The sequence below is a fragment of the Phocoena sinus genome, chromosome 15 (assembly GCF_008692025.1).
Source record: "Phocoena sinus isolate mPhoSin1 chromosome 15, mPhoSin1.pri, whole genome shotgun sequence".
Taxonomy (NCBI): Eukaryota; Metazoa; Chordata; class Mammalia; order Artiodactyla; family Phocoenidae; genus Phocoena; species Phocoena sinus.
Window position 1 is genome coordinate 70,523,510 of NC_045777.1, and position 24,613 is coordinate 70,548,122.

The window sequence follows — 24,613 nt, forward strand, 5'->3', positions numbered from 1 at the left end:
TGAGACATAAAGAACCGGAGCTCCTCGGAGACCTCCCTGAAACGCCACCTAGTGGTTTCAATTTGACTGAAATTGAGTTGAATTTATATATCATTTGGGGAAAACTGATATCTTAGCGATACTGAATTTTCCAGCCCATGAACATGGCATGTCTCTCCATCTATTTAGATCTTCCTTAATTTCTCTCAGCAATATTTTGTGGTTTTCAGTTTACAGACCTTACAAATTTTTGTCAGATTTATTCCTAAGTACTTCATATTTTTGATGCTATTATAAATGGTGCTTTAAAAAAAATTTCAGTTTCTGATGATTCACTGCTAACACACAGAAATGCAACTGCTTTTTGTATATCTTGTATCCTGCAACTTTACTAAACCCATTTATTAGTTCGAGTAGCTTTTTCAAAGATTCCATCACATTTTCTACGATGATCATGTCTGTGAATAGACACTTTTATGTCTTCCTTTCCAATGTGGATTTTTTTTTTCCTTGCCTGAGTGCACTGCCTAGAACCTCTAGTACAATGGTGAACAGAAATGATGAGAATGGACGTTCCTGTCTTGCTCCTGATATTAGGGGAAAAGTATTCAGTCTCTCACAATTAAATATGTTAGCAGTAGTTTTATATAGATCCCCTTTATTGGGTTAAGGAAGTTCCCTTCTTTTCCTACTTGCTGAGGGTTTTTGTTTTTGTTTTTGTTTTTTTGCGGTACGCGGGCCTCTCACTGTTGTGGCCTCTCCCGTTGCGGAGCACAGGCTCCGGATGCGCAGGCACAGCGGCCATGGCTCACGGGCCCAGACGCTCCGCGGCATGTGGGATCTTCCCGGACCGGGGCACGAACCCGTGTCCCCTGCATCAGCAGGCGGACTCTCAACCGCTGCACCACCAGGGAAGCCCAGTTTTTTTTTTTTAAATCAGAAATAGATGTTGGATTTTTCAACTCTGTGCAGACAGTTGTTGATTCCTCTCTCCTGCTCCAATGCCTGAGGTCCTGTTTATCTTGCTTACACCCTGCTCCTGAGGATCGCTTTCATTTTCTGTAAGAAACGTCTGCTTCATCATGCCAGGGTAGATGTTGGATTTTGTCAAATGCTTCTTCTGCACCTACTGAGATGATCATGTGGTTTTGCTTTTTTAGTTTGTTAATGTGGTGAATTACACTGACTGATTTTCAAATGCTAAACCAACCCTGCATTCTTGGGGTAAACCCCACTTGGTCATATTACATCAGCCTTTTTATATATTGCTAAATGAGACTGGCAAAAATTGTGTTTAGAATTTTAGCATCTACATTCATGAGGGATCTTGGTCTTTAGTCTTCTCTCCTTGCGATGTCTTTGGTTTTAGTATCACGATAACGCAAGCCTAACAGAATGAGTTGGGAAGCGTTCCCTTCTCTTCAATTTGCTGGAAGAGTGAGGGTGGAACTGGTATTACTTCTTCCTTGAATGTTTGGTAGAATTCACCAGGGAAGCCATTTTGGGCCTGGAATAGGCACTATTCCCAGCCCCGTGTGAACATGCCACATTGTTTCCCTAATTCTTTCTTTCAACTGGTTCTTTCCTTAGCCTCAGGTAGTTCCCGTGCTGATCAGTTCCCAGCTGGATCCTTGATGGGGGTGGAGGGGCACTCTATAGATCTCTACTTTTCTCTCTGTGCATCTCTCTTCTCCAGTACAGTCCTGTCCTACAAACCCTAGCTGCTTTCATCTCCTTGAACTCTCAGCTCCATCTCAACTCAGAGTGTCTGTCTAGCTCTGCCTGGTTTCCCCTGTGCCATGGTCTGAAAGTACTCTCACAGCAGTGAGCGGAGGCAACTGTAGGGCGCACCCCAATTCTCCCTGTGGTATAAGAAAGATACTTGCAGGTGGGAGGGAGGGAGACGCAAGAGGGAGGAGATATGGAGACATATGTATAGCTGATTCACTTTGTTATAAAGCAGAAACTAACACACCATTGTAAAGCAATTATACCCCAATAAAGATGTTAAAAAAAAAAGAAAGAAAGAAAGAAAGATACTTGCTCTTTGTCCCTGGTTCCTGGCACAGAGCTCCTAAAACACTTGAAATTTCCTAAGTGATAAGGTGATAGGCACGTCTTTTGTTCTAATGAGATGACTCTTGGCAGGTCCCTAAACAACTTCAGCATGGGGGCTGGCTGCCAGAAAGACCAAGCCTTGATTACATGCCTGGAACTTTCGGCCCCATCCCACAACTCTGGGCAGAGGAGACTGAGCTAATCACCAACGGCCAATGATTTAATCAATCATGACTACGTGATAAAACCCCCATTAAAAAAATTCCTAAATGTTGAGATCTGGAGAGCTTCTGGATGGTGAACACATCCAGGTGCTAGGAGGGTAGAGCACCCAGAGAGGGCACGGAGGCTCCAAACCACCCCTGCCCCCAACAGCCTGCCCTATGCATCTTATCCATATGGCTGTTCTTGAGTTGTATCCTTTATAGTAAACCAGCAAATGCAAGTGAAGTGTCTTCCTGAGTTCCATGAGCCATTCTACCAATGTATTGAACCCGAGGAGGGCATCATGAGAACCCTGATTTATAGCCAGTCAGAAGTATGGGTGGCCCAGGACTTGAGACTGGCATCGTAAGTAGGGGCAGTCTTGTGGGACTAAGCCCCTCACTGGTGGGATCTGACTCTAACTCTAGGTAGGTAGTGTCAGAACTGAACTGAGTTCTTGGACACTCAAGTTGGTGTCCAGAGAACTGGGGAGGTAGTGCTGGGGAAAAAAAATGCATATTTGGTGTCAAGAGGGAAAAACCCTCATGCCTACCTCTCAAGAGATCACTGTCCTTCACTGACTAATGACCGGTGTTGCATGTTTTTGTCCATTTTTCGATTGTTTCAGATAGGAAGGTAAATTAGTCCCTGTTACCCTATCTTGGTCTAAAGTGGAAATCCTCAAATCCAAGTCTTCTTAACCACCACTCCCCAGGCCTCCTGTTCTTACTCCCATCAAGGGGGCTTATACTGGAATCGTCTGATTCCGTGTCTGATTCCATGTCTGACTCACGAAACCCAAGGAGAAGAAAAGTTTATCTCTGTGTCAAGTTTATCTCTTGCACAGAGGCCTGGCCCACTGGAGAGTCTCAGGAAATGGTGCTGGATGGCCACATGCTTGTACACAAGCCCTGGTTCAAAATCTAAGGTGCTCCAATGCCAGGAAGAAAGGCCAAGGCTTTATACCAGGACATCAGAAAAAAAACTGAAATTCTTCACTAGCCAGAGATGTGGGAAGTTGGTCTTCCCCTAATGACAGTAAAAGGAGAGCCCAAGCAAAAGCCCAGAATAGGAAGTGCTTTGACAAAAGGGACAAATGCTCTGGGAAACTGAAACTTGCAGTTTCAAATACTCCTTTGTTTCATCATTCTCTGGGAACCTAAATATTTTTCTAGTTGGTAAAAGGGGAATTTCCTAGGAATCTCTTCAAAAGATAGGAGATTAATAATATTGGTCTTACAAGTTTTTACTTAATTTTAGATAATTTCATTCCATCATCCCTCAGTTTAAAAATCTCTCAAATAACATTAACACTTGGAAACAAGCTTTTCTCTCTCTCTCTTTTTTTTTTAATGAACGATGGGAGAAAACATCTATAGTTCTATCATGACTACCCTAGCCATAACCATATCTTGATGCACAGAAATGGTACATAAAGTGTGAAGAATAAACCAATTCCTAGACACATTTTACAGGACTTTCCTAAATTAGGTCATGACAACTTTGAAGGTCAAATAAAGGCAAAACCATTTTCATTCTTAGTGCCCAGGCATCATACAGCTCCTTCCAGTGAGCTCTGAAACTTCCCCTCAACAATAAAGCTCACACTCAGGACTCAGATGAGAAACTAAAAGGGAAAAGGAACTGTCATGTAGGTAAAATTAAGAAAAGCATGATTCTGCCCATCACTAAAGGACATTGAGGGCCAGGTTTAAAGTCCTGCTGTGTTTTTTTAAAGAGCAAGAGAAGGTAGCTTGACAGATGTAATATTCCCTTTCCATAAAGGAGGCTCTCACCAAAGACCCCAATCCACCACAGTACAGGCAGTTAGAGCAAACATATTTTCACCAGAAGGAGAGTCTCAAACACAGCAATAATTATGTCACTCTCCTGCTTCAAATCCTTCTAGAAGTCTGCAATATCCACAGAATTAAATTTTTAAAAAAAACCCATTACTATGGTGTACAATTATGAGTTCTTCATAACCTGTAAACCTACGCACCACAAGAACCTGTTCTCTTCCCACACGGCATACGTTCTTGTCCAGAGTTTCCCAAGGTTTGTAGATCAATTAATTTTGGAGACAGAAGACTAAACAGAGTTTAAAAGGATTCCTTACTGTAGGCCCCTCCAAGCTTTTAATTTGCTGATGCACACCATCCAGCTCCCAGAATTTCCCGTGAACACCTCACTGGAGCAGCCGCTTCAAACCCTGCCTCTTCTCTACATGCCACCCTCTTACGTCTTCCTTCTTCTGCACATCAGGAAGATACTGCTTCTCTCCTCACTGTCTTCCCTCTTACTGCCCTTCCCCCCTCAGCTCCTAGGGATCTGGCTTCTGCCTCTGTCAGGCCACAGACTGCAGTTCTCAAAATGTGTCACCTCGTCTTGGGTCCCTTCACCGGTGCACCCAGGGCCCCTCCCACACCTTTCCCCACCCCTCTCGACTTAGCTGACTACTTCTTTTGAAAATTAAAAATACAGAAAGACAAAAACATAGAATAAAAAACAAATACTTAAATTCCTGTTAATCAATCAGAAGGTACTTTGTCTTTTTTTTAATAAAAGAACAAAACAGGGTAACGATGAAGTACCCTTTGATTTCTAGTGACAAAACGATCCCACGCCTCCTCTCCCCAAAGGCAAGCACACTTATGGTGTACTGCACATCCTTCTAGAATCCACTTTTATAGTTTTACACACAGATGTATGTATTCATGAATAAAGATCGTGAAGTTTTACAAAAACACTTAGCACAATGACATCATACAATAGGTGTAATTTATCAACTTTCTTTTTCACTCAACAAGATCTACCCATACTGACAGTCAGTAAGATCTACCAACACTGATTTCACTGATCTATCAAAATGGATCCTCTTGCTTCTACTGCTACCTCCAGTTATTGAAACCAGGTCCTGTCTCTAAGTGCTCCACATGTGTTATCTTACTTACCCCTCCCAACAACCCACTGAGAAGATGCTCCCAATGCCCACAGCTGGCACAGGGCAGGGATGGCACTTCACCAATTTGGCCAAGTCCAAGGCTGTGCCCTTCACCCCTGTGCTAAGGTGCCCTCTTCCTATCAATAGCCAATGCAGCGCCTTCCGTGCCAGGTGTTTTGTATGTATTATGTCTCTTAATCCTCTGAACCATCCCAGGTATGAAGTACAAATGATTATCCTCATTATAGAGATGAAGCAACTTGGACTGGAGAAGGTGCTAGAGCTTTGGTGTGAACCATGACTATCCAGCTTCAGAGTCCAAGTTCTTAGCCACTGGGCTAAATTTCAGATTTACTTTAAAAAAATAAAAAGTTGAAGATGAGATGAGAAAGGTGGGCTGGCATGAGATGGTGAGAGACTTGAACGCCCAGGTCGGCAGTATCGATTGACTGGGTACATGGTATTAGTCCAGTGTCACTAGTCCCTGATCACACGGTGGCAGAGCAGCCTGGGAACAGGGAAACGATACTCACGGTCATGGACCTTATAGCAGTGCTTCTGCAAGCGCTGGACGTCCCACTCCTCCAGCACGCCGTGAGTCATCAGCAGCTGCAGGAACCGCCGGTGGACATCAGTCATGACGCCCATTCTCCTCGTGCTGCCCTGCATGGATGGAGGAACTAAAAGAGAAGCAAAGGCAATCCACTCATGTCTGAGCACCAAAAGCAACGTTCCACGGTCCGTTCCAATTTACATTAACAGATAAAAGTTTGTTATGGTTTTTAAAATCTAGTTCATCATGCTGAATAGTACAAAGATGAAAAGGACACGAGTCAGGGGTGAGGCAAATTAGTACTGGGCAGTGGTGAGAAGTATGGACTCTGGAAGCAGCCAGAAAGCCTGGATTCACAGGCCGCTCCACCACGGAGGTGTGTGAAACGGGGACACTTAACCTCCATGTGCTTCAGTTTCTGATTTGTTAAATGAGAATAGTGATAGAAACGTCTTCCCTAGAATTACTATGAGGATTAAATGAGTAAATATACATAAAAGCCTGTAACACTATAAATGGAGTATAACCTTTAAAAGTTGTGAATCAGGGGGGGACCTTGAAGATGGCAGAAGAGTAAGACGCGGAGATCGCCTTCCTCCCCGCGGATACACCAGAAATACATCCACACGTGGAACAACTCCTACAGAACTCCTACTGAAGGCTGGCAGAAGACCTCAGACCTCCCAAAAGGCAAGAAACTCCCCACGTAACTGGGTAGGGCAAAAGAAAAAACAGAGACAAAAGAATAAGGACGGCACCTGCACCAGTGGGAGGGAGCTGTGAAGGAGGAAAAGTTTCCACACACTAGGAAGCCCCTCCGCGGGCGGAGACTGCGGGAGGCAGAGGGGGGAGTTTCGGGACCGCGGAGTAGTGCACAGCGACGGGTGCGGAGGGCAAAGCGGGGAGATTCCTGCACAGAAGATCGGTGCCGACCAGCACTCACCAACCCGAGAGGCTTGCTGCTCACCCACCGGGGCGGGCGGGGCTGCGAGCTGAGGCTAAGGTTTTGGTTTTGGACGGAGCTCAGGGAGAGGACTGGGGTTGGCGGCTTGAACATAGCCTGAAGGGGTTAGTGCACCACGACTAGCCGGGAGGGAGTTCGGGGAAAAGCCTGCACCGGCCGAAGAGGCAAGAGACTTTTTCTTCCCTCTTTGTCTCCTGGTGCGCGAGGAGAGGGGTCTAAGAGCGCTGCTTAAAGGAACTCCAGAGACGGGCGCGAGCCGCGGCTAAAAGCGCGAACCCCAGAGACGGGCGCGAGCCGCGGCTGAGGGCGCGAGCCCCCGAGACGGGCGCGAGCCGCGGCTGAAAGCGCAAACCCCAGAGACGGGCGCGAGCCGCGGCTGAGGGCGCGAGCCCCCGAGACGGGCGCGAGCCGCGGCTAAAACCGCGGACCCCAGAGACGGGCGGGAGACGCTAAGGCTGCTGCTGCCGCCACCAAGGGGCCTGTGTGCGAGCACAGGTCACTCTCCACACCCCTCTTCCGCGGAGCCTGTGCAGCCCGCCACTGCCAGGTTCCCGGGATCCAGGGACAACTTCCCCGGGACAGCGCACGGCGGGCCTCAGGCTGGTGCAACGTCACGCCGGCCTCTGCCGCAACGTCACGCTGCCTCTGCCGCCGCAGGCCGGCCCCGCACGCAGTGCCCCTCCTTCCCCCATCCCCCAACCCCCGGCCTGACTGAGCCGGAGGCCCCGAATCGGCGGCTCCTTTAACCCCGTCCTGTCTGAGCGAAAAAACAGACGCCCTCCAGCGACCTACACGCAGAGGCAGGGCCAAATCCAAAGCTGAGCTCCGGTGAGCTGTGAAAACAAAGAAGAGAAAGGGAAATCTCTCCCAGCAGCCACAGAAGCAGCGGATTAAAGCTCCACAATCAACTTGATATACCCTGCATCTGTGGAATACCTGAATAGACAAGGAATGATCCCAAATTGAAGAGGTGGAATTTAGGAGCGAAATCTATGATTTTTTTCCCTTTTCCTCTTTTTGTGAAGGTGTACGTGTATGCTCCTGTGTGACATCTAGTCTGTATACTCTAGCTTCCACCATTTGTCCTAGGGCTCTATCCGTCCATGACTTTTTTTTAAAAATTCTTTTTCTTAATAATTAAGTTTAATTGTAATAACTTTATTATACTTTACCTTCGTTCTTTCTTTCCTTCCTTCCCTCCCTCCTTTAGACAACGAATCACCCCAAATTGAGGAGGTGGTCTCAGGGAGCAGGATTTATGATTTTTCCCCCTTTACCTCTTTTTGTGAAGGTGTATGTGTATGCTTCTGTGTAAGATTTTCTCTGTATAGCTTTGCTTCCAACATTTGTCCTAAGGTTCTATCCGTCCCTTTTTTTTTTTCTAAATATTTTTTAATTCAATAACTATATTATACTTTATTTTATTTTTACTGTATCATCTTTCTTTCTGTCTTTTTTTCCTTCTTTCCCTCCTTCCTTCCTTCCTTCCTTCCTCCCTCCCTCCCTCCCTCCCTCCTTTCTTTCCTTCTTTGCTTCTTTCTTCCTTCCTTCCTTTCCTCCTTTCCTTCTTTCTTTCCTCATACTTCTACTAATTCTCTCTACTTTTTCTCCCTTTTATTCTGAGCCGTGTGGATGAAAGGCTCTTGGTGCTCCAGCCAGGAGTCAGGGCTCTGCCTCTGAGGTAGGAGAGCCAACTTCAGGTCACTGGTCAACAAGAGACCTCCCAGCTCCACATAATATTAAACAGCGGAAATCTCCCAGAGACCTCCATCTTAACACCAGCACCCAGCTTCACTCAACGACCAGCAAGCCACAGTGCTGGACAACCTATGCCAAACAACTAGCAAAACAGGAACACAACCCCACCCATTAGCAGAGAGGCTGCCTAAAATCATAATAAGGCCACAGACACCCCAAAACACACCACCAGACGTGAACCTGCCCACTAGAGAGACAAGATCCAGCCTCATCCAGCACAACACAGGCACTAGTCCCCTCCACCAGGAAGCCTACACAACCCACTGAAACAACCTTAGCCACTGGAGACAGACATCAAAAACAACGGGAACTACGAACCTGCAGCCTGCAAAAAGGAGACCCCAAACACAGTAAGATAAGCAAAATGAGAAGACAGAAAAGCACACAGCAGATGAAGGAGCAAGATAAAAACCCACCAGACCTAACAAATGAAGAGGAAATAGGCAATCTACCTGAAAAAGAATTCAGAATAATGATAGTAAGGATGATCCGAAATCTTGGAAGTAGAATGGACAAAATGCAAGAAACAGTTAACAAGGACCTACAAGAACTAAAGATGAAACAAGCAACGATGAACAATGCAATAAATGAAATTAAAATCACTCTAGATAGGATCAATAGCAGAATAACTGAGGCAGAAGAACGGATAAGTGACCTGGAAGATAAAGTAGTGGAAATAACTACTGCAGAGCAGAATAAAGAAAAAAGAATGAAAAGAACTGAGGACAGTCTCAGAGACCTCTGGGACAACATGAAACGCACCAACATTCGAATTATAGGGGTTCCAGAAGAAGAAGAAAGAAAGAAAGGGACTGAGAAAATATTTGAAGAGATTATAGTTGAAAACTTCCCTAATATGGGAAAGGAAATAGTTAATCAAGTCCAGGAAGCACAGAGGGTCCCATACAGGATAAATACAAGGAGAAACACGCCAAGACACATATTAATCAAACTGTCAAAAATTAAACACAAAGAAAGCATATTAAAAGCAGCAAGGGAAAAACAACAAATAACACACAAGGGAATCCCCATAAGGTTAACAGCTGATCTCTCAGCAGAAACCCTACAAGCCAGAAGGGAGTGGCAGGACATACTGAAAGTGATGAAGGAGAATAGCCTGAAACCAAGACTACTCTACCCAGCAAGGATCTCATTCACATTTGATGGAGAAATTAAAACCTTTACAGACAAGCAAAAGCTGAGAGAGTTCAGCACCACCAAACCAGCTTTACAACAAATGCTAAAGGAACTTCTCTAGACACGAAACACAAGAGAAGGAAATGACCTATAGTAGCGAACCCAAAACAATATATAAAATGGAAATAGGAACATACATATCAATAATTACCTTAAATGTAAATGGACTAAATGCTCCCACCAAAAGACACAGATTGGCTGAATGGATACAAAAACAAGACCCTTATATATGCTGTCTACAAGAGACCCACTTCAGAACTAGAGACACATACAGACTGAAAGTAAGGGGATGGAAAAAGATATTCCATGCAAATGGAAACCAAAAGAAAGCTGGAGTAGCAATTCTCATATCAGACAAAATAGACTTTAAAATAAGGACTATTAAAAGGGACAAAGAAGGACACTACATAATGATCAAGGGATCGATCCAAGAAGAAGATATAACAATTGTAAATATTTATGCACCCAACATAGGAGCACCTCAATACATAAGGCAAATACTAACAACCATAAAAGGGGAGATCAACAGTAACACATTCATAGTAGGGGACTTTAACACCCCACTTTCACCCATGGACAGATCATCCAAAATGAAAATAAATAAGGAAACACAAGCTTTAAATGATACATTAAACAAGATGGACTTAATTGATGTTTATAGGACACTCCATCCAAAAACAACAGAATACACATTTTTCTCAAGTGCTCATGGAACATTCTCCAGGATAGATCATATCTTGGGTCACAAATCAAGCCTTGGTAAATTTAAGAAAACTGAAATTGTATCAAGTATCTTTTCCGACCACAACGCCATGAGACTAGATATCAATTACAGGAAAAGATCTGTAAAAAATACAAACACATGGAGGCTAAACAATACACTACTTAATAATGAAGTGATCACTGAAGAAATCAAAGAGGAAATAAAAAAATACCTAGAAACAAATGACAATGGAGACACAACGACCCAAAACCTATGGGATGCAGCAAAAGCAGTTCTAAGGGGGAAGTTTATAGCAATACAAGCCCACCTTAAGAAGCAGGAAACATCTCGAATAAACAACCTAACCTTGCACCTCAAGCAATTAGAGAAAGAAGAACAAAAAAACCCCAAAGCTAGCAGAAGGAAAGAAATCATAAAAATCAGATCAGAAATAAATGAAAAAGAAATGAAGGAAACAATAGCAAAGATCAATAAAACTAAAAGCTGGTTCTTTGAGAAGATAAACAAAATAGATAAACCACTAGCCAGACTCATCAAGAAAAAAAGGGAGAAGACTCAAATCAATAGAATTAGAAATGAAAAAGGAGAAGTAACAACTGACACTGCAGAAATAAAAAAAATCATGAGAGATTACTACAAGCAACTCTATGCCAATAAAATGGACAATCTGGAAGAAATGGACAAATTCTTAGAAATGCACAACCTGCCAAGACTGAATCAGGAAGAAATAGAAAATATGAACAGACCAATCACAAGCACTGAAATTGAAACTGTGATTAAAAACCTTCCAACAAACAAAAGCCCAGGACCAGATGGCTTCACAGGTGAATTCTATCAAACGTTTAGAGAAGAGCTAACACCTATCCTTCTCAAACTCTTCCAAAATATAGCAGAGGGAGGAACACTCCCAAATTCCTTCTACGAAGCCACCATCACCTTGATACCAAAACCAGACAAGGATGTCACAAAGAAAGAAAACTACAGGCCAATATCACTGATGAACATAGATGCAAAAATCCTCAACAAAATACTAGCAAACAGAATCCAACAGCACATTAAAAGGATCATACACCATGATCAAGTGGGGTTTATTCCAGGAATGCAAGGATTCTTCAATATACGCAAATCTATCAATGTGATAAACTATATTAACAAATTGAAGGAGAAAAACCATATGATCATCTCAATAGATGCAGAGAAAGCTTTCGACAAAATTCAACACCCATTTATGATAAAAACCCTCCAGAAAGTAGGCATAGAGGGAACTTTCCTAAACATAATAAAAGCCATATATGACAAGCCCACAGCAAACATCATCCTCAATGGTGAAAAACTGAAAGCATTTCCACTAAGATCAGGAACAAGACAAGGTTGCCCACTCTCACCACTCTTATTCAACATAGTTTTGGAAGTTTTAGCCACAGCAATCAGAGAAGAAAAGGAAATAAAAGGAATCCAAATCGGAAAAGAAGAAGTAAAGCTGTCACTGTTTGCAGATGACATGATACTATACATAGAGAATCCTAAAGATGCTACCAGAAAACTACTAGAGCTAATCAATGAATTTGGTAAAGTAGCAGGATACAAAATTAATGCACAGAAATCTCTGGCATTCCTATATACTAATGATGAAAAATCTGAAAGTGAAATCAAGAAAACACTCCCATTTACCATTGCAACAAAAAGAATAAAATATCTAGGAATAAACCTACCTAAGGATACGAAAGACCTGTATGCAGAAAATTATAAGACACTGATGAAAGAAATTAAAGATGATACAAATAGATGGAGAGATATACCATGTTCTTGGATGGGAAGAATCAACATTGTGAAAATGACTCTACTACCCAAAGCAATCTACAGATTCAATGCAATCCCTATCAAACTACCACTGGCATTTTTCACAGAACTAGAACAAAAAATTTCGCAATTTGTATGGAAACACAAAAGACCCCGAATAGCCAAAGCAATCTTGAGAACGAAAAAAGGAGCTGGAGGAATAAGGCTCCCTGACTTCAGACTATATTACAAAGCAACAGTAATCAAGACAGTATGGTACTGGCACAAAAACAGAAAGACAGATCAGTGGAACAGGATAGAAAGCCCAGAGATAAACCCACGCACATATGGACACCTTATCTTTGATAAAGGAGGCAGGAATGTACAGTGGAGAAAGGACAGCCTCTTCAATAAATGGTGCTGGGAAAACTGGACAGGTACATGTAAAAGTATGAGATTAGATCACTCCCTAACACCATACACAAAAATAAGCTCAAAATGGATTAAAGACCTAAATGTAAGGCCAGAAACTATCAAACTCTTAGAAGAAAACATAGGAAGAACACTCTATGACATAAATCACAGCAAGATCCTTTCTGACCCACCTCCTAGAGTAATGGAAATAAAAACAAAAATAAACAAATGGGACCTAATGAAACTTCAAAGCTTTTGCACAGCAAAGGAAACCATAACCAAGACCAAAAGACAACCCTCAGAATGGGAGAAAACATTTGCAAATGAAGCAACTGACAAAGGATTAATCTCCAAAATTTACAAGCAGCTCATGCAGCTCAATAACAAAAAAACAAACAACCCCATCCAAAAATGGGCAGAAGACCTAAATAGACATTTCTCCAAAGAAGATATACAGAATGCCAACAAACACATGAAAGAATGCTCAACATCATTAATCATTAGAGAAATGCAAATCAAAACTACAATGAGATATCATCTCACACCAGTCAGAATGGCCATCATCAAAAAATCAAGAAACAATAAATGCTGGAGAGGGTGTGGAGAAAAGGGGACACTCTTGCACTGCTGGTGGGAATGTGAATTGGTTCAGCCACTGTGGAGAACAGTATGGAGGTTCCTTAAAAAACTACAAATAGAATTACCATATGACCCAGCAATCCCACTACTTGGCATATACCCTGAGAAAACCAAAATTCAAAGAGAGTCATGTACCAAAATGTTCATTGCAGCTCTATTTACAATAGCCAGGACATGGAAACAACCTAAGCGCCCATCATCGGATGAATGGATAAAGAAGATGTGGCACATATACACAATGGAATATTACTCAGCCTTAAAAAGAAATGAAATTGAGCTATTTGTAATGAGATGGATAGACCTAGAATCTGTCATACAGAGTGAAGTCAGTCAGAAAGAAAAAGACAAATACCGTATGCTAACACATATATATGGAATTTAAGGGAAAAAAATGTCATGAAGAACCTAGGGGTAAGATAGGAATAAAGACGCAGACCTACTGGAGAACGGACTTAAGGATATGGGGAGGGGGAAGGGTGAGTTTTGACAGGGCGAGAGAGAGTCATGGACATATACACACTAACAAACGTAGTAAGGTAGATAGCTGGGGGGAAGCAGCCGCAAGGCACAGGGATATTAGCTCGGTGCTTTGTGACAGCCTGGAAGGGTGGGATGGGGAGAGTGGGAGGGAGGGAGACGCAAGAGGGAAGACATATGGGAACATATGTATATGTATAGCTGATTCGCTTTGTTGTAGAGCAGAGGCTGGCACACCATTGTGGGGCAATTGTACCCCAGTGAAGATGTTTAAAAAAAAAAAAAAAAAAAAAAAAAATCCAACAAATTTTAATATGAAATATTTTGCTGATAATTAAAATTATTTGACCAAGAAAAAAAAAAAAAAAAAAAAGTTGTGAATCACTCTGTTGTACACCTGAAACTTATATAATATTGTGTATCAACTATACCTCAATAAAAAAATACATATAAGAGCCTGGTAACAGACTAGACACTAAAAAAAAATTTGAGCTATTTTTACTAGTAGACACTTCTGGGTCTGAAACTTGGCTCAGCCTCCTACCACATCTATGGACTGGGATAAATTTAGCTGAGGCCCCATTTCTCACTATAAAATCAGAATAACTTTCACTGCTTAGAGAACTACTAGTAAACACTTAATAAATGCTAGTTTCCTTCTCCTTTCCCAAACCACTAATAAAACAACTGTCATGCTAGGACTGCAGGGTGTTTTTCAACACCTGCTGCTCTCTACTAAAACGCTAACTTTCCACAAACCACAAAGATCAGAGCTGATAAAAGGACTGCACAAGCCCTGATCAAAAAGCCTTCCCCGGGCTTCCCTGGTGGCGCAGTGGTTGAGAGTCCGCCTGCCGATGCAGTGGACGCGGGTTCGTGCCCTGGTCCGGGAAGATCCCACATGCCGCGGAGCGGCTGGGCCCGTGAGCCATGGCCGCTGAGCCTGCGCGTCCCGAGCCTGTGCTCCACAACGGGAGAGGCCACGACAGTGAGAGGCCCGCGTACCGCAAAAAAAAAAAAGCCTGCCCCTGCCACGGAGAGGTGGCGCAGTGCAGCAGCTAAGACCTCAGGGCGAGAACTAGACAGGTAGCTTTGAGACCTGTGCCTGCCAGACCCGCCTGACCTTAAGAATCACCTAACCTGCGTATTAAAAATGCAGACCCCCAGGTCTTTTCTGGAGGTTGACTGCAGAGGGGCTTGAAATTCTGAGGTTTTAACATCCACTTCAGGTGATGCCATGATCTTACAAGAAAGTCGCTGTTACCTTAAGCAAATATAACACAGACACATTTTTAGCCAGTATGCTTAATCTGTCTTTTCTTCTATAAAATGGGGATAATACGATCTTTAAAGAATAAAATGCAGTTTAAATGAGATATGACTACCAAGGATTTGCCAAGAACTAGCTCTAGGAGATATGCAAAAAGGCTAGTTACTGTTCTTTTTAAATGGCAACATCAGCTGGGCCTCAGAGCTGGTAAGATGCACCATCTCATGACCAGCTTCTCTGACTGCCTGCTAGCTCCTCGAGAATATCTCACCAGCATCTCAACCTCAACCAATCCTAAACCAGACTCATCTCCTCCTTCCTCAACCCCTTCCTCCCCCCGAGTCCTCTTTGAGAATCATCTGGTTTGGGTGTTACAGTCCACGCAGACATACAGACACCACAGACCTGAGCATCAAACCCTGATCATCCTCTCCTCTGAGGCTGACTAGATCCAGCCAGTCCCCAAGTCCTGCCAAGTCTATTTCCTATCACTAGGATCAGGTACCTTCATTCATCCATTCTATTTTTAGGTACTGAGTACCCCTTATTTGCCAGTGATTGTTCCAGACACAAGAACAGAATACGCTGGGCTGAGGAATTTGGACTTTTGCCCTAGAAACTCGAGATTCAGGCTTTCCAAACTAAGGGTCTTTAAGTAGATGATAGAGCCAGGCTGTTAAACCAGATCAAAAACTTGTCAAATTGAATAGTTAATAAAACCTAGCTATATGACATAGAAGTTACTTCTAAAGCATAAGAATGCCAAAAAATTTACAGTAAAAGGATAGGAAAATATACACTCTGTGAACTAACCAAAAGACAACTGATGTGGCTATATTAATATGACACAAAATAGACTTAAAGGCAGAAAGCATTACTAGAGATAAGGATGGTCCCCATAAAATGATAAAAAGGTTCAGTTCCAAAGAAGCCATAACAATTTTAAATATTTAAGCACATAATAACAGAACCTCAAAACAGTTAACAGACCTACAAAAATAAACGTACAAATCCATAACCATAGCGGGAGATTCTAAGATATCCCTCTCCATCATTGATAAATGAACAAAAAAATGTGTGTATAGAGAAGATTTGTAAAACACAACAAAAAGCTTAATCTGATGGACATGTATAAAACATTGTACTCAACAGCTACAGAATACACAATCTTCAAGCATACCTGGAACAATTTTGCAAATTGCCACATATGGGTCAGAAAGCAAGTCTTAGCAAACTGTAAAAGACTGGTCTCATACAGAACATGTTCTCTGACTGCAATGCAACAAAGGTGGGAACCAGAAAACAGAAAGAAAAGTAGAAAAACTGTTTAAAATTTAAGAAACACACTCTTAAATAATCCTTTATCAAAGAGGAATTGTTAATGGAAATCAGAAAATATTTTGAACTGAAAATAAAATATTACACATAGAAATTGGTGGGAGGCAACTAAAACAGTAGAGAGAAATTAATAGCCTTAAATGTTTATATATACATATATATTTTTGGGGGGGGAGGGAGGCGTGAAACTTAGTGAGTTAGACATCCATCTGAAGCTCTAAAAATAATAACAGCAAATTAAATCCAAAGAACGCTAAAGAAAGAAAATAATAAAGACCAGAAATTAATGAAATAGAAAATAAGTGCATGTCTGAAAAGATCAATAAAACCAAAATTATTCTTTGAAGACACTCAGTAAAAGTGACAAACCTCTGACAAGATTTTCCGAGAGAAAACTTATAAATAAATAATATTTGGAATGAAAAAGGGAAACTAATTGCAGACACAAACATTTTAAAAAGATATTATAGACAACTTAAAATAAGCTGTATTTTAAATATGTACAAAGTCATAGGAAATTCATTCAAAACTGACTAAAGATAATTTAAAAACCTAAACAATTTCATAACCATTCAAGACATTTTATGGGAAATTTATCTTCCCACAAAGAACACTTCAGGTCCCAATGGATTTATCAAGAAATCCTACCAAACATTCTAGAAACAAATCATTTCAAATGTTACATAAACTATCCCAGAGCCAGAAAAAGAACAAACCATCCCCAAAGCATCTGATGAAGCTGACATAAGTTGGGCACTGAAACCTAACAAAGACTGCAAAAGAAGGTAAAATGAAAATCCGTTATCTTTCATGAACAAAGCAAAAATGTTAACACACCGAATCTAGCAATGTAAAAAGGACAATATATTGTGATGGTGTGGTTTATCCCAGCAATGGTTAAACATCTGAAAGTCCATCAAATGTCATATGTCATAAAAAGAAACAAAATTGAGTTATTTACAGTGAGCAGGATGGACCTAGAGTCTGTCATACAGAGTGAAGTAAGTCAGAAAGAGAAAAACAAGTACCGTATGCTAACACATATATATGGAATCTAAAAACAAACAAAAAAATGGTCATGAAGAACCTAGGGGCAAGATAGGAATAAAGACGCAGACCTACTAGAGAATGGACTTGAGGACAAGGGGAGGGGGAAGGGTAAGTTGGGAAAAAGTGAGAGAATGGCATGTACATACATACACTACCAAATGTAAAATAGATAGCTAGTGGGAAGCAGCTGCACAGCACAGGGAGATGAGCTAGGTGCTTTGTGACCACCTAGAGGGGTGGGATAGGGAGGGTGGGAGGGAGATGCAAGAGGGAGGGGATATGGGGATATATGTATATGTATAACTGATTCACTCTGTTATAAAGCAGAAACTAACAAACCATTGTAAAGCAATTACACGCCATAAAGATGTTAAAAAGGGCTTCCCTGGTGGCGCAGTGGTTGGGAGTCCGCCTGCCTATGCAGGGGACGCGGGTTCGTGCCCCGGTCCGGGGGGATCCCACGTGCCGCGGAGCGGCTGGGCCCGTGGGCCGTGGCCGCTGGGCCGGCGCGTCCGGAGCCTGTGCTCCGCGGCGGGAGAGGCCACGGCAGTAAGAGGCCCGCGTACCGCAAAAAAAAAAAAAGATGTTAAAAAAAAAATGTCGTATGTCAATAATATCTCAATAAAGCTGTGGCGGGAGAGAAAAACCAATCAGTGTCAGCCACCACATTAATAGAAAGGAGAAAAAGCATACAATCATCTTAGTAGATGCAGAAAATATAGTTGATAAAATTCAACATTTGTTCATACTAAAAATTCTTTAACAAACTTGGAATAGAAGGAAACTTCTACAAAAACCCACAGCACACATAACACTTAAGGATGAAATGTTCAAAGCAATCACTTTAAAATCCAAACTGATCCAATGCAACTGAATCAATACAATTCCAATCAAAATCCTCACAGGCTTTGTGTACATGTCTGTGTGTGACTTGACAAGATGGTTCTAAAATTTACATAGAAAATGTAAAGGCAAAGCAGCAAAGACATTCTTAGAGAAGATAAAGGCAAGAGGACTTGTCCTACCCAGTACCACGCCTTATCATACAGGTAGAGTAATGAATAATGGGTGATAATGGTACAGAAATGGACAAATAAGGCCAATGGAACAGAACAGACAACTAAGAAATAGAAATAGGGCCCCGCATACCACACACACACACAAAAGAAATAGAAATGTATACATATATGGATACTTGGTATGTTGAAGAAATGGAACTCCAGATCAAAGCAGACTTTTCAATGAAAGGTGCCAGAACAACCCATTATTCATATGTGAAAAAAAATAAAACTAGACCCTTCCTTCACATTATGCACAAAACTCAATTCTTGAGGATTAAGGTCATAAGAAAGGAAACACAATAAAACTTTTAGACAACAATATAGGAGTATATCTTTATGACCCAAAGGTAGGGAAAGCAGAATTTCTTTAAAAGATATGAAAAGTACAAACCATAAAAGAATATACTGATAAATTCGATTTTGTTAAAATTAAGAACCTCTGTTCATCAAAAATACAGAAAGTGGGGGAGAGAGAGACAGAGACAGAGAGACAAAAGACAAGCTCAAACTGGAAGGTATCTGAAACACATTTAAGCCACACACAAAAGATTCAGAATATATAAAGAAATCTTACAAATCAGTAAGGGGAAGGCAATGTAAGAGAAAAATGAGCAAGAGAAAATTTATGAAAAGAATGCACAAATGACTAATAAATACATAAAGAAATGTTCAATGTCATCAGGCAAATGAGTAGTAAAACCATAGTGATTAATGTCTTACCCATCACCAGAAAGGCATAAATTCTTAAGAATGGCTGAGGCTGAAACTTTCATCCACTGCTGGTAGAGTATAAGCCCTTATAACCACTTCAGACATTGATTTGATATCACTAAAAATCTGATATCCCCAGAAATCTACTATTAGGTATATACCTTACAGAAACTTCCACATTTACCCCAGGAAGTATGTTTATGAAGCATGATGTAATAGCAAAAATCTGGCAACAGTACAAGTGCCAATCAACTGAAGAACACCTACATAAAGCCTTTATAATCATACCATGGAAATCAAAACAGCAATGAAGTACAGCTACTCATAGTAACATGGATGCATCTCATAAATGTAATGTTATGTGCAAAAATCAAGTCACACAAAATATATATTTGGATCCCATTTATATAAAATCTAAAAACTAGCAAAACCGTACACTGCATTCATGAGCGATACATAGATACTAAAAAGTACAAGGAAAAACAAGGGAATGATAACGCAATATTTAGGGCAGTAGTCATCTTTAGGGAGGGAAGAAAATGCTTCAGTGGTGGCTTTGAGGATATGACAATGTACTATTTCTTAACTTGGTGGTGTGTGGATGGTGTTCACTGTACTTTTGTTCTTCAAACTTATATCACACATTTTTATAGGTGGGTAACTTATCTTAATAAAAAAAAAAGAAAATTATATAATTATGTTAAGGAACAGCCAAAATAAATGTTAATAAGAAGAAGGAGGTATAGAACAGTATACAATGCTATAATTTGGGGAAAAGGGGTGGGAAAATGAGGGTGAAAGATACATATAGGCTTGTTTATGCAGAGAAGTCAGTAGTCTCTACGAAAGGGCGGGTGTATCACCATTCAAATAATTTAAAAATAGAAATGTTTGTGGAATAAGCAAATCTCAAACATAACTATCTGTGCCAAGTGCTAGACACAGTATTAATGTTTCACATTCACAGCCTCATTTCATCCTCCCCAGAACCTTATGAGGAAAGCATTACTGACCCCATTTTACAGATGAGGAAACTGAGGCTGAGAGGGCACAAGGCGACACAGCGTTAGTGATGGAGACAGGGAAGTGACCATACAAAAGCAGGGTGAGGAACTGTGGCAGCCTCAGTCCGAATTAGTGAGAAATATGAGTGAACGATAAAATTATGATCCAGGTCCCTTATCTGCAATTTTCAAATCTCGAAAGTTCTCAAAACTAATCTTTTAAGTTTCAAAACCTGATCTGACCTAAGGTGAGACTATTTATGGTTGTTGTTTACCCCCTTCGCGTAAATATGCACATATTTAGCTGTGAGAAAAGTAATGTATTTGATCACAAGACATTGCCCCAGACCCCGCTGAAGATATGACAGAACATATAATATATGCGCCATATTACCTTTCGAAAATCCGAGAAATTCGGTATTCTGAACACATCCAGCCTCAGGGCTTTAAAATAAGGGGCTGTGGACTTGTACAAAGTAAGAAGTTCTGAACCCAAAATAGAGGGGAAGCACAGAGGCCGGCGAGACTAAGACGGTGGTCAGTGAAGGCCCTATTTTACGTATTCAGTTTAGACAGAATTTTGTACTTTGCTTTTTCAACTAATATTATGATTTAAAGTATTTTTTCACCTAATATTACGTTTTTAAAATGTCGGTCTGCGTGTGATGGACGAACTTCCGGTCTACCTAGCTCTGCCGCCCCTCACGGGGCCTCAGTTTCCCCATCAGGAATTGAGAAGCCCCAGCCCCCGGGCCTCAGAGCCACACTGTGGCACAGCACGCGGACCGACCCCCCGGGGCCTGACCCCCACCGGCCGTCCGCCCCTCACCTTCCTGAGCGGCCCTCTTCCTTCCCTATCAGCCTCGCGCCCCCGCGCCCCAATTACCCACCGCAGCGCCCAAGCGCAGCCCACACTGCCGGCGGCGAAGGCGAAAAGGCGGGCTCGGCCCCTCCCTCGGGGCGGGGCGAACGCGGACGCGGCGCTCCCATTGGTGATTGTAGCAGATTTGTCCCTCCCACCGGGTGACTCACTTCCTGTTCTCCAGCCCGCGCCGTTGCCTTGGAGTCGCGGGATCCGTCCGTGAGGGCGGGAGTTAGCGCATCTAAGCGGCTCTCGGTACCTTACAGGAAAGGGCTTCCGCTTCTCGTCCCCCGCCTCCCGCTCCGCAGTGGCACTCCGCGGCCCAAAAGGGGGAAGAGCAAGAGTGCCGTATGCCCTCTTCAATGGGCGCGATTCCGTGGGCACAAGTTAGTGCCCCGTCCCGGGCCTCAGTTTTCCCATCTGTAGAACTGACAGTGTGGCCTCATGGTCAAGAAAGAGGCCTCTGTTGTCTTACAGCGTGCGGTAGAATCCTGACTGTCACTTACTAATTGCCAGATCCTGGGCAAGTCATGGAGCTGCACTGAGCCTCAGGTTCTTCTTCCGTCTAGTAGGGATAACAATAGTCCCTATGAAATAGTGTGTTTGTGAGGTTTTAAGAGATAATGGCACATGGAAGTGCTGATTAAATGTTAGCTACTGTCCTACCTGGGCATTGTTGTGAGAAGTAAATGAAGTTATTAACAGAGGTGAATGGACTGCTTTGCGTCTCCAGGGCACTCATTTTACAAACGTTTGTATTCCAGTCCCTGGTCTGAGAGCTAGTCGTGCAGTCTAGCAGGGGCAACAGGTAACAGGTAACTAATTATAGACCAGTAGAAAGTGCAAGTGTCTATCCCTATGATGATATCTTCAAGTTCCTACTTGGCCGGTTACCACTCCTGTGGTCTTGGGCAACTTCTCAGTCTCTCTGGACCTCAGTTTTCTCATCTACTGCGGGAGGAAACCAGCAGAGTACTGTGGTTAAAAACTTGAGCTCTGGAGCTGGACTGTCTGGATTTCAAACCTGGTTCTTAAACTCAGAATCTCTGAGACCCAGGGCAAAGTACGGAAGCTCTCTGCCTCAGTTTGCTCCCTCTATAAAGCAGGATAATAATAGCACTTTGTTGATAGGATTGTTGTGAAGATTGAATGAGTTAATACATGCAAACCACTCAGAGGTGTGTCTGGCACATAGTAAATCCTCAATAAATGTGAACTTCCATTACTAATACAGTACCTTGTAAATTGTCCTAGGGGCAGTCGAATAAGAAAAGAACAGCCCTAATGAGACCATCCATGTTTTATTTACTCTGCAGTTTTGGCAAACTTTCAATTCATAACCTATATTTAAAGTTGAGGCATTTCACGTAAAACACTAGGGTATCTGACAGCTCTTGAAAAATGGGGCACTGTAGTGACAATCAGCCAGCATTCTCCCATGGCAGTGCTTGTTCGGAGCTTGGTAGAGACTACACTCCTTCGTAATGAATTGTGTGTTTTCCTGGTGTGTGGAGGGATAAAAACTGAGGACCACGAGTAGAAAACGCTGGGGACATTTCAGGATCAAAGGGACAAGAAAGAAGGTAGAAAGACCAGAAAGAGATTCAAAACAGAGCGGTATCAGGGGCAAAATAGGTAGGAGAGAGTTTTGAGAAGCAGGGAGTGGTCGGGATCTTCAGCGCTCTGGACAGGGCAAGAAAGATGTGACCCGAGTTTAGAATTTGATGGCCAGTTAGAGCCCATAGAGAGAGGAAGAAGCTAGCTTGGCCTCCAATAGGAGTGGATGCACGGAAGCTGAGGTCGGGGGTGCTGACTACTTTTAGGAAGGATGGTTTGGGAAAGGGAGACACGGGAGCAGAGGGGAAAAGTAGAATAAAAACAGGGGAGACAGGAGAGGATGGAGTCAAGGACATACGGAGACAGGATTACTTTTATCTTAAGAAGGAAGAGAGACACTCTGAAACAGAAGGAAAGGAAGTGAAAATGTTTAAATAAAGGCTCACCCCTGATGTCTTCTATTTTCTCCATAAATTAGCAAACCATCATCTGCTGAATAAAGGGGCTGGGGAGATGCTAGGGGACTTGAGGGGAGTCAAAAGGTTTGGAAGAGAGGCCGAAGTGAGTGCAAAAGTGAGGTTCCAGCGAAGGTTGAAACCTTAAATGTGTAGACAGGACAGTCGCTTACCCGATTCCCCCCCACCCCCCCCCCCCACACACACACAATCTCCCGTTCGCGTGTCAGGGGCCTCAGAGCAGAAACTTAGTGTGGATTTATCCTGGGGTGGGTCTTGGCTGGGCATATGCCACTGACTCTAGAAGGCAAAGCAACTGGAGGCATTGGTGGGAGGGCCTTTGAAATGATCCACTATGGTGGGCAGGCAGAGGGAGGGAGGAGGGAAAGTGCTGAGAAATTGACATGGAGGATGCTGCAACCAGAGGCCTCTGGGTTCAGGAGGAACAAGTAGTGAGTGAGGATTAGAGTTCATGATGAGGGAGTGAGTAACCCACCACAGGGTGACTGTCCTGTCTCAGCATAACTCCATCCTCAGAAGACAGCCCATTCTCTGGTTGACTCAGTGAGTATCTATCTAATAGGACCTTTGCATTGTCCGGCATTGGACTGTCTGCTACAGGACAACTCTGACAGTTCAAGCATTTCTTCTGAAAATTGATCCTAAAAGATACAAGAGCTACATGTCTGTAAATGTGTTGTATCAAAGGGGGGTAACTGAGGGCTTGGCTAAAGAGGAAGCTTGGGACCACATCATAGGCTAAGGCAGTGGGTCTTTAACCCGAGGACCACAGAAGCTATCAGAGAGGAAGTGATGAAGTCAATTTTGTACTTTAGACAAAGAATGTTAGCACATCTGTTCCTTTCAAACACAGTTGAAACATCTACAGAAATTGACTGTGCACTGGCCCAGCAAAGGAAGCTTAAATTCCAAAGAATCTACAGACTGTATTCACAAACCGCAACAAAGTAAAATTAAAAATCAACAACAAAAAGAGAGCCAAAAAGAAACCTATTCAACTCACAAGAATACACCTTAAATTAGTAACTGTAGTTGCTTCTCAGGAGGGGGCCAGCAAGACAAAGTGATTTGTTTTTTATCACCTGCATCTTTTACTTATGAAAAGTAAAATTGAAAATTATCAGCATACATTTTTTATTTCTTAAGCTGGGTATTCATTATTTTTTTTTTATATCTTTTTGTATTTTGAAAGATTTTATAATACATTTTTAAAACAAGAACAACAGGGACTTCCCTGGTGGCGCAGTGGTTAAGAATCCACCTGCCAATGTAGGGGACACGGGTTCGAGCCCTGGTCCAGAAGATCCCACATGCCACAGTGCAACTAAGCCCATGCGCCACAACTACTGAGCCTGCGCTCTAGAGCCCACGAGCCACAACTACTGAGCCTGCGTGCCACAACTACTGAAGCCCACGCGCCTAGAGCCCGTGCTCCGCAACAAGAGAAACCACCGCAATGAGAAGCCCGCGCACCGCAGTGAAGAGTAGCCCCCCCTCTCTTCAACTAGAGAAAGCCCACGCACAGCAATGAAGACCAAACGCAGCCAAAATTTAAATAAATTAATTAATTTTTAAAAAAGAAAGAAAAAGAACA

At 42.5% G+C, this 24,613-nt stretch overlaps 1 protein-coding gene across 3 annotated transcripts in view; it reads right to left on the reverse strand.

Annotated features, from left to right (window-relative positions):
* NSMCE1 (NSE1 homolog, SMC5-SMC6 complex component) overlaps positions 1-21,072 on the reverse strand; it is a 40,737-nt gene extending 19,665 nt beyond the window's left edge. Inside the window, exons 1-2 of one of the 3 annotated variants that reach the window (XM_032604452.1) lie at positions 21,015-21,072; positions 5,719-5,865 (exon numbers count right to left, since the gene is read on the reverse strand). In XM_032604452.1, coding sequence (XP_032460343.1) covers positions 5,719-5,854 — 136 coding nt within the window. In that variant the 5' untranslated portion in view covers positions 5,855-5,865; positions 21,015-21,072. Of the gene's footprint in view, positions 1-5,718; positions 5,866-20,518 lie in introns of all 3 variants that reach the window. The other 2 variants (XM_032604455.1, XM_032604453.1) reach the window with 2 other exon arrangements.
* Positions 21,073-24,613: the final 3,541 nt, after the last annotated feature.